The sequence below is a fragment of the Trichechus manatus genome, unplaced genomic scaffold (genome assembly GCF_000243295.1).
Source record: "Trichechus manatus latirostris isolate Lorelei unplaced genomic scaffold, TriManLat1.0 scaffold00268, whole genome shotgun sequence".
NCBI classification, from domain to species: Eukaryota; Metazoa; Chordata; class Mammalia; order Sirenia; family Trichechidae; genus Trichechus; species Trichechus manatus.
In genome coordinates, this window is record NW_004444204.1 from 248,131 (window position 1) to 258,406 (window position 10,276).

The window sequence follows — 10,276 nt, forward strand, 5'->3', positions numbered from 1 at the left end:
CCAAAGGAGTTTGGCTGTCAGTTCCAGGCAGCAGCCTACCTGGGCCTGGTGCGCAGGTCCCAAGCCCTGAGCAGGCACCTCAGCCAAGTGCAGGCAGTAGGGCACTGTGCCAGGCTGGGAACACATCGGTGTTTGGACTATTGCACAGACCGTGTGCAATTACCCGGCAAATGAGCATGCTCTAGGCCACAACATAGGACTCTAGGTATGGCTAGTTCCTACAACCTACCCCTACTTCCGGAGCCCCTCAAACAACACCCCCTGGCCTTCACCTAGGAAGATGTCCTGGGAGGTGGGGCTACAAAAGGAACTGACTGCCCTGGGGGGTAGGTGGAGCCCAGCACTGAGGGGGCCAAAGGGAGGCGTTTCAAGGGAGGAGCTCAGGCCAGGCTGGGGGTCGGCACTGGAAGAGGGTTTTCTCGGTTCACTCCGACTTGGCACCTTATTCTGCACAGAACTTTTTGGATGTCAGAGGGAGGAGGATACTCAGAGTGAGGTGTTGCCTTCAGTGAGGACCCTGGAATCCTCTGGGCTCAGCGGGGAGAGGGGAAGGCATCCCCTGGGCGTCTCCAGAACCCTGGCTTGGACCCTGACCAAAGAGTGCCCACCATCTCTAAGGCCTGCATCTCCCCCTCTGGGGTGCGCCCTGCCCCTCCCTGAGTCACCCCAGGGAGAGAGGGAAAAAAAGGAAGAGAGGAGAGGCATTGACCACAGAGGAAGGAAAAGGAAGCAGAGCAGAGGAGGGACAAGAGAAGCCACGCAGGAGTGGGTGACAGAGTAGAGCGGAGAGGGCAGATCTAGGGCAGATCTGGGGCAGGGGGAGTTCAAGAAAAGGCAGGCCAAGCATCTCAAGGGGTGCCCCAGGAGCAGGGCTGCGGGGGCCGGGAGCCAAGGGGGCGGGCCGGCCATGTCCCACGGGTCCTACTATGAGTGTGCGCCCAGGGGAGGCCAGCAGCCACTCGAGTTTTCAGGGGGCCGAGCAGGGCCTGGGGACCTGGGGGACATGTGTGAGCATGAGGCCTCCATTGACCTCTCTGCCTACATTGAGTCTGGGGAGGAGCAGCTCCTCTCGGACCTCTTTGCTGTGAAGCCAGCACCTGAGGCCCGAGGCCTTAAGGGCCCCGGAACGCTTGCCTTCCCCCACTACCTGCCACCTGACCCTCGGTCCTTTGCCTACCCTCCACACACCTTCAGCCAGGACAGGAAGGCATTGGGGCCTGGCATCTACAGCAGCCCAGGGAACTACGACCCCAGGGCTGTGGCCGTGAAGGAGGAACCTCGGGGGCCAGAGGGCAGCCGAGGTGCCGCCCGCAGCAGCTACAATCCCCTGCAGTACCAAGTGGCACACTGTGGGCAGACGGCCATGCACCTGCCCCCGGCCCTGGCTGCACCCAGCCAACCCCTGCGCGTCCTCAAGGTAAGAGTAGGCCAATTCTCCTCCCTGCCACCCAGGGGCTGGAAAGAGGCTAGTGTGGATGGGGGAACTTTGAGCTCTCACTAATGAGTCTGTGTTTGGTGTTTCTCTGTGAAATTGACCTACCCCAAAGCCCTCTGTTCTATCAGACTGTGACCCCCTACTTTGCTTCTCTGTGAATTCACTCCCACCCTGAACCCCATCATGTGGCTGGAAGCCAATGTGTCCTGCAGCCCCTGTGGCAAGCTGCCCTTTCCTAATCTCAGCCCTTTTCTCAGCTTCCCTGCTTCCCACTAGGCCCCCTCTTGTTTCTCAGGCACATGCTTCTAGAAGAGAAATGCCTGCTAATTGTAGAATAGGAGACTCAAGATAGAGTGAGGGAGAGTGTTCTCAGTGAGTGAGTGCATGAAAGAGAGTTTTGGTCTCAAGCAGAGGACCCTGTGTGTCTGGGCTACCATACTCCCCAGAGGCAGGACAATGACTGTTTTAACCCGGGAGAAGGCAACTGGCTCTGAATCCTATACTCCTCTGACACCCAGTTGCACTCTGGCTGCTGGGATTCCTCCCCTGCTTCCACTCTGCTTCCCTCGCCAACCCTCATCTCTCTGTCCCTCTGTGCCTTCCCCTTCAGGCCCCTCTGGCTGCTGGTGCACAGCCCTGCAGCCCCCTCCTCAAAGCGCCCTCCCCAGCTGGCCCCTCGCACAAGGGCAAGAAGGCAGTGAACAAAGACAGCCTGGAGTACCGGCTGCGGCGTGAGCGCAACAACATCGCTGTGCGCAAGAGCCGGGACAAGGCCAAGAGGCGCATCCTGGAGACACAGCAGAAGGTGCTGGAGTACATGGCAGAGAACGAGAGCCTCCGCAGCCGCGTGGAGCAGCTCACCCAGGAGCTGGACACCCTTCGTAACCTCTTCCGCCAGATCCCCGAGGCTGCCAACCTCATCAAAGGTGTGGGGGGCTGCAGCTGAGCCCAGCTGGCTGGACTGTGAGCACCAGTTCTCCTGGCCCAGCCTGACCCTGGGGAACCCCTCTCTGCTGGGGCCCTAGAGCCCCTCACAGACTGAGCAAGAGACACAAACCATGGACAAATAGCTGTGGGGTGACAAGGGAGGGTGGGCCCCAGCATAATGATTCTGTGACAATAAAATTGCACTGTGACTCGGTGCTTGGGCTGTACCCTGGACTTGTGTGTGTGTGTGTGTGTGCGTGCATGCGTGTGCATGTGTGTGTTTGCATGTGTGGCATGGGGGACTCGGAGGACAAGAAATGTATGTAGCTGGGTCTGCATACCTCTTGTTTCCACATCCAAATGAGTGTGACAGATTACAGACACTGCCTACAGCTAGCCCCCACAGCCAGGCTGTGTGTCTGTCACTCTGCTCTTCCCAGACCCTGGTCCACTTCTGTCCTTCTGGAAGCTGAAGGTAGCCCCTCCACCCCTAGGAGCTGGAACGGCCTCTGGATACTCTTCTAAGAAAGACAAGTGAGAGCATCTCAAAGGCCTGCAGGGAGATTCCAGCACCACAGAAGTCCCTTATGCAAGGGCCTGCTGACTCAGGTGCTGGTCTCTCTCACCTTGAAGTATAGGTCTGGGAGCTCCTGCCCTAGGTGACCAAAAGAAAATTCCAGATGACTGTAATATTTACGGTCCCTTAGCTCTTGATCTAGCACTAGCACTTTTCTTTCCAGTTCCACGACCTCTGTTTCGACCAGACCAACCTCCTCTGGCTCCCACCTACCCACTCCCATCTTTCTCCTTCATCCCCTGGGGTTCTGGTCCCCTAAGGCTTGAGAATCTGAGTGCCTGGGGGAGAAATCAGTAGAGAAAGTCCTTGAGATCTGATTTGTATATGAGAAAATTGATAGTGCGGAAGAGAATAACAATCTGCCTGTGTCAGGAAAACCCCAAATTCTGAGCGTTTTCTTTTTCGTAGAACTAAAGCTTAAGAGGCAGAATAGTATAGTCACTCAGTGCCTCCGTTTGAATCTCCCTCTGCTACTCAATAGCTGTGTGACCTTGAGCCAACCACTTCCGCTCTCTGTGCCTCAGTTTCCTCATCTGCAAAGCAGAAATAATAATCTTGCCTATTTCCTAGTGTTGTTCTGAGATGAGCTTGTAGATAAACAGAGCCCACACATGGTATGCATCACATGAATATTTTTGTTATTGTTCCATTTTGCTAGAGTTGAAAGGACCTCAGAGATCTCATCTAAATTCTCATTTTACAGGTGAGGAAACTGAGGCCTCAGAGAGGGGAAGGGATTTACCTGGAGTCACACAGCTGGTTAGAGGCAGAAACAAAATTAGCTCCATAAAATCACAGATCTCATGAGGTGCTGGAGGAGACCTCAGGAGATCATCTGGTGGGCTTTGCCCTCAGACCAGCAAGATAGTGTGAGCCACATTTTATAGATAAAACAGTTGAGGGCCAGAGGGGATAAGAACGTCTCTTTACACTCAGTCCCCTAGCTGTCTCAGCACAGGGAACCTGCCCCTCTACTCTGCTCCTCCCCTCAAGGATATACAGCACAGGGTAGGGTGCATGAATCATATTCAGTAAGTTATCATGAATTAATTGCCTGACAATGTCAGAGACCCCAGTGTAGACTGAGAGCTAAAGCCTTTCCTGGGCCATCAATGACTTCTAGACAACTGCTGGGAAAGCCTGAGTTAGACACCAAGGAATAACTTTCTGGATCTCCGAGTTCTCTCTCTCTCTGAACTCCACCCCCTCCCAATCTCCCAAATGTTAGAGCCTTCCCACACTTGGCGTCTTGTGTACCATGCCTACCTCATCCAGGACCCAGTCCCTTTCCTGCCTCTGCCTCAGTGTATCTCAGGCACCATCTCTCCTATGTCTGTGTCCTAGGCTCCCTTCCCCATGTCTGGTTTGGTCGGACAGATCTTGATAGATGGTTTATTCCCTCACCTGCTTAAGGCAGGTTGAGGGACTGATGGGAGTCACCTGAGTTTGGAGGGGGAGGGGACATCTCTGTGGATGCCTGGAAGAATCCTCACACCTTCCTTTCAGCCCAGGGGGCTGGGTTGCATAAGGGGGGTTAGTATAGAACATTACTAGTGACTCAATCTCCGGATTTCTTCCTCTCAGCTCAAGACCACTGCCCCTTGACTTATTTCCAAGGTTCTGGGTGATGGGTGCTGGGTTGCTTCAGCATCAGCCCCAAGCTTTTTTTCCCACAGCTCTGAATTGTGTCTGTCCCCAGCCCCCCTCTCCTGTCAGCTCCTGAGGGTGGGTGCCTGGCAGAGGCTTTCTGACTAGCACTGAGTCTGGAGAAGTGCCACACCCCCACCTACCTCTGCATAGCCCCATTGTGAGGAATCAGCACTGTGATCCCAGAATAAGGCAGAGTAGCTGAACACACCCCGATCCTTACCTCAGATCATCTAACACGGAGATGATGGGGAGCCAGAGGTCATACTTTCTGAATGAGAGCTTTTAAACTGACCTGAACTGATTTTGGCCAAAGTAATTGATTCAAGTATTTGTTGACCATTTTTTATGTCCCAGTTTCCTACTAGGTGCTGAGAATACTGTGGTGAACAAAACAAACCCAGTTCTTAGCTAAAGGGGTGTCAGAAAAAGTCAACAAACAAATGTGCTGGATGTCTTCCTTTGCCCCTCCAGTTCCCTTCTCTACCCTTTATCACCCTACCCTCTCACCCTACTCTGAACTTCCAGTGGGGTGAGGGGAGACCAGCAGCAGATTGGAGGACAGTAGGGGAGTGAAGTTAGGTGTTTATCCCCTGGCTCCCTCCCTGACAGGGCCCCGCCACACAGGATTCCCCTGCCCTTAAGGCCTGCAGGGTAAGGACTCCCCTGCTAAGTTGAGCCCAGGGCACTTCAATTCTTGTTGCTTTCCCTTAGCCCAGTCCACACCTTTAAAAAGTACCTTCATTATAAGTTCTTCATTATATGTTACCTCCATCTGAATATGCCCATTGGGAAAACAAACAGATAAGAAGGCTGTTTTAGTTGGGATGGTCAAGGAAGTCCTCTCTGAGGAGGTTACATTTAAGGTGAAGCCTAAAAAAGAGAAGGAGGAAGATGTGCCAAATGTGGGGAAGGGTGAACAGCAGGGAGAATAACTGTAAAGGTCCTGAGGTGTCTGGGTGATCAAGAAAGAGAGGAAGCTAAGTGCGCCTGGCTGAATGGAAAGGAGGTAGAGGATAAGCAAGTAAAATGCCCTCCTTGACTCCAGAACGGAGTTGCAGATGATTCTGTTTTCATCCTCTCTGCAGAGGACAGTTCTTACGAAGCTGGGGTAGGTCAGAGAACAGGCTTCCCTGCTTTTCCCCATCCCAGCCTCTCCTCTCACCTTCACCACAGCAGAGATGCTGAGAGAAAGGAGAAGGCAGAGAGAGGGAGCCCAGGCAAGAGCTCAACCTTGCCTGGAGAAGGCGTGAGGACCTGGAAGGCGTTGCTTTTGAATACCAGCAATCAAGGTCCAAACAGCACACGCATACATTCCTATTGATTTAGAATCCACGGCTCAGGTCTCAGCAGAACCGGGGACCAGGACAAGAGTCCTGAGCTGAGAGACAAGCTCTCCAGGCCACAGGGAAGCTGCAGAGGAGAAGGAAGGCTGTGGAGAGATACCGCGTAGAGGGAGGAAGCTGCCCAAGGTGAGCCTGCCAAGGTCAGTCGGTGGTGGCAGTGGCTTGTGAAAGCAGCTCCCCCTGCTCAGTGCACACCTCCCCCCACCTCCAAAGGATTGCCACATGCCTGGCCCCCAGGGCCCCCATCCCAGTGTTGCAAGATCCCCGTTGGGGTTATGGGGATGGAAAGGGGCCTCTTTACCTCCACCCCCTACCCTTCCCCAAGCCAGTGAGGGGGCTATGGGATGGAGTGGGCTGTCTAGGAGATGCTGAGGCAACAACAGGCAGAGCTGGCTGAGGTCCTGTACACCTTCACTTCAACAGGCCAGCCACTTTCCATCACCAGCCTTCAGAGGCAGACCTCTCCTCCCAGAACTCAGCATGGGCTGCTCAAAAGTGGGAGTGTTCCAACCAGGACCAACTCTTGGCTGGCCTCTGTCAGTTGCTTCTATGAGCAGGCTTGGTCTGTTCTCAGAAAAACCTCAAAGGCACATGAGAAATACCCTGAGGCTACCCCACTGAAAAAGGGTGGGTATTTTCAGAGGAAAGTGTCTGGAAAAAAAAAAAAAAGTTGTCATCTCGTTAATTCCAACCCATGAAGACCCTGAGGGTTACAAAGTAGAACTGCTCCACAGGGTTTTCTTGGCCTTTCTTCTGAGGTGCTGGGTGAGTTCGAATCGCCAACCTTTAGGTTAGTAGACCAGCACTGTTTGTACCACCAGCAACCTTAAAATGGCTGCAACTGACCATCAATTCCGACTTTGGGGGGCAGCAGAATAGTCCTAGGACCTGGAAAAGGGAAGGTGTCGTAATAGGGAGTAATCCATCTGGAGACCTCTTATCTCTACTCTTCTCTTTTGGACAGAAACAGGACTCTGAGGTAGGTAGAGGCAAGCTGTACATAGAATGAGTCCATTCCCCATACCCTGCAAGCGAAACTTCATGCTGAAGCCCCAAACTATCCAAACCCGTGTTGCCCCCCACACCTAGGGTTGTCGCCCCTGGCCAGGCCATCCAACCTTGCTGCAATCGGGACGGTTTGCAAAACGCCTGCTAGGTCCCGCTTTGTCACCATCTGAGGTTAGGACTGTGCTCAGGAGATAAGCCCAGGCCCCACCCGCCTGTCCCAGAGTGAGACTGCTGAACTGCTGCAATCAGGACGGTTTGCAAAACCTCTGCTGGCTCCAGCTCTGTCACCATCTGAGGTTAGGGCTGTGCCCTGGAGATAAAGTCTAGCCCTGCCTACCGGCCCTGCCTTCAAACCTCACACACAGCATGGCCCCAAGAAACAAAGCTTCTGCGGGAGCCCATTCAGGGTCTGGAAGCCTTGCTCAGGTGCAGCGCCAAGACCCCTTTACCCTGGTCCTCTCGTCACCTCTTCTTTCCACGTCTAGCCTCACCTCTGCACACTGCCCTCATTACCATCCTTTTCCCTCCCTCTTCTCACCTTCCATCTTCTAGCCTCACCCTTCCTCTTTCCTCACCTTCCCCCTGCCTTCTCCCCTCATTCATTCATTCATTTGCTCAAACAAACAATAACCCAAACCAGTTGCCATTAGGTTGATTTCAACTCACAGTAACCAAACCCAAAACAAAACCCACTGCCATTGAATCAATTCCGATTCATAACAACCCCATAAGGTTTCCAAGGCTGTAAATCTCTACAGAAGCAAACTGCTACATCTTTCTCCCTCGGAGCTGCTGGTGGTTTTGAACCAGCAACCTTTCAGTTAGCAGCCAAACTCTTAAACCACTGTGCCACCAGGGATCCTTCATGGTGACCAAGTACTTATTAAACACCTACTCTGGGCCAGGTGCCTTGCTTGTTATGGGGCTACAAGATAAACAAGGAAGACACTCCCTGCCCTGGTGGGTCTTATGGATTAGTGAGCGGGGCAAACGTAATACCACAAATAAATATATAATTCTAAATTGTGAGCAGGGCTATGTGGTAAAAGTAAAGGGATGACTGATGACAGGTATTAACAAGGGCACCTGATTTCAATGTGGAGGTCAGGAAAGACTTATTTGAGGAAGAATATAAAAGCAGATATCTAAAAAGTGAGTGGGAGTTTGGCAAAAAGTGGGGTTCCCATCAGAGAATAAACAACAAAAAAAAAAACAAACCCAAACCCATTGCCGTCAAGTTGATTCATAGCAACCCTATAGCACAGAGTAGAACTGCCCCATAGGGTTTCCAAGGAGCAGCTGGTGGATTCAAACTGCTGAGCCTTTGGTTATCAGCTGAGCTCTTAATCAGGGTGCCACCAGGGCTCCCATCAGGGAATACTGTATGTAAAAGCCCCAAAGCAGGTCCTTTCCATTCACTAACAGAAGGCTCCGGTGGCCAGACCAGTGACTGACAGGGAGAGGAGGGATGAGCTTAGAGAGGAAGCCAAGGGCAGATCTCCCACGGATGGGATTCAGAGCATCAGAAGAGGACCAGGCTTCCAAAAGAAGAGGACATGTCCTCTCTTTTAATGAGAGAGAGAAGAGATGGCATCAGATACCAACAGGTTTGTAGCAGGCTCCTTGAAGATGCTCCTTTCTAATGGCTTCTATTTTCGCTGTGAAAGAAGAGGCAACTAAAAGTGACCAAGCAGAAGGGAGGCTTGAAGGTGTAAAATTCTAGTTGCTGAGAGTGGAAAAGGGAGTTAATTGTTGAGATTCCTGACTTGGGAGCACCCAGCTGAAGTTGATGATGATAATTTTAGAGTGACAATAGTCTGTCCTTTGGGATGATTTCCTTCAATGGTCCTTAACTGCTTGGGGGCAGTTGTAGAGAAGATAAATGTTGATTTCATCTAGACTTGGGGCTAAACCAGAGGGAGGGATGGAAAGGATAGACAAGTAAGGGAGTTGAAGGCATTTACATAAGAGGGATTGTAGTGGTGAACCTGGAACCTAAGGTGGATAAGGAGAGATGTAAAGACAGGAACAGGGCTGATGGAAAAAAGTGGAAGGGTCAGTACATCCTCAATGAGTGAAAAGAACAGCTGCACTGAGCCAACTGGAGCAAACAAGCCTTAAGGAAAGGAGATCTTATCTGAGAGCAGGTCTTTGATTCAGTTATTTCATAGGTGCTGCAGTTTCAGATGATGATAAGGCTCAGGCAGGGACAGATTACTCAATAAGCAAGGTATGCACAGGCTTACTAGTGCTTACTTACTAATCTGTAGTGCACAATTTCACCTTTTTTTCACCACTTCAGAGGTGTGGTGAAACCCACGTGAAATTGTTCACTACAGATTAGCAGGTAAACACAATTAAACCCGTGGGTGCACACCTTGCTTACTGGTTAATCCGGCCTTGGGCTCAGGGTTTGACCCTGAGAGTGGCTTGCTAAGGTGGCATGGAGGAGAAGAATGTGAGAAATGAGAGGGTGAAGGAACTGAGAGTTCAGCACACTGGATGGAGCATCCACGTAGATGATGACCATATCTAGGACGACTGCTTTCCTTACCTCCATCTTCTATCCTACATCCTCTCTTTTATCTCCACTCCTTTCATCATCAACATCCTCTCTCCTTATCCCTATCTAATTTCCATACCTCCATACCCTCTTTATCACCTCCATCCTTGTGTCCGCCAAAAAGATATGTTAAAGTGCTAAGCCCTGAAACCTGTGAAAGTGACCTTGTTTGGAAACAGGATCTTTGAAGATGTTATCAGTTAAGTGGACATGAGGTTATAATGGAGTAGGGTGGGTCTTAATCCAATCTGACTGGTGTCTTTATAGAAGAGGAAAAGAGACACAGACTCAGGAAGGACATCCCTGTGAAGATGAGTCTACAAGCCAAGGAACACTTTGGGGCTAGCAGAAGCCGGAAGAGACAAGAAAGGATCTTCCCCTAGAGATTTCAGAGGGAGCATGGCCAGCCAACACATTGATTTGGACTTCTAGCATCTAAAACTATGAGCCAATAAATTTCTGTTCTTATAAACCCTTAAGTTTGTGGTATTTTCTTATGATTGTATTAGACTGAAACTAATACAATCTCCATCCTCTCTAACCCCACCCTCTCTTATCACCTCATCCTCTCTCCTTATCCCCACACTCTCTCCTTGTCCAGCTTTTCTCCTCACCCTCATCTTCTCTCCTCATCCTGTTCCTCTCATCATAACTTTATTTCCTCTCCACCATGAACACTTGAGAAGAAGTACAGCATAGGGGCTAAAGCAAAGCCTGTGCTCAGGAGCCTGACTTGTTGTTAGCTGCCATTGAGTCAGCCCCCAACACACGGT

General features: G+C 51.4%; 1 protein-coding gene across 1 annotated transcript; it reads left to right on the forward strand.

The window, feature by feature from the left end:
• Nucleotides 1-540: 540 nt before the first annotated feature.
• On the forward strand, nucleotides 541-2,576 carry CEBPE (CCAAT enhancer binding protein epsilon). Its single transcript, XM_004389922.3, has 2 exons — nucleotides 541-1,417; nucleotides 2,046-2,576. The coding sequence occupies exons 1-2, from the start codon at nucleotides 908-910 to the stop codon at nucleotides 2,379-2,381; spliced, it is 846 nt and encodes a 281-aa protein (XP_004389979.1). The 5' UTR covers nucleotides 541-907; the 3' UTR covers nucleotides 2,382-2,576.
• Nucleotides 2,577-10,276: the final 7,700 nt, after the last annotated feature.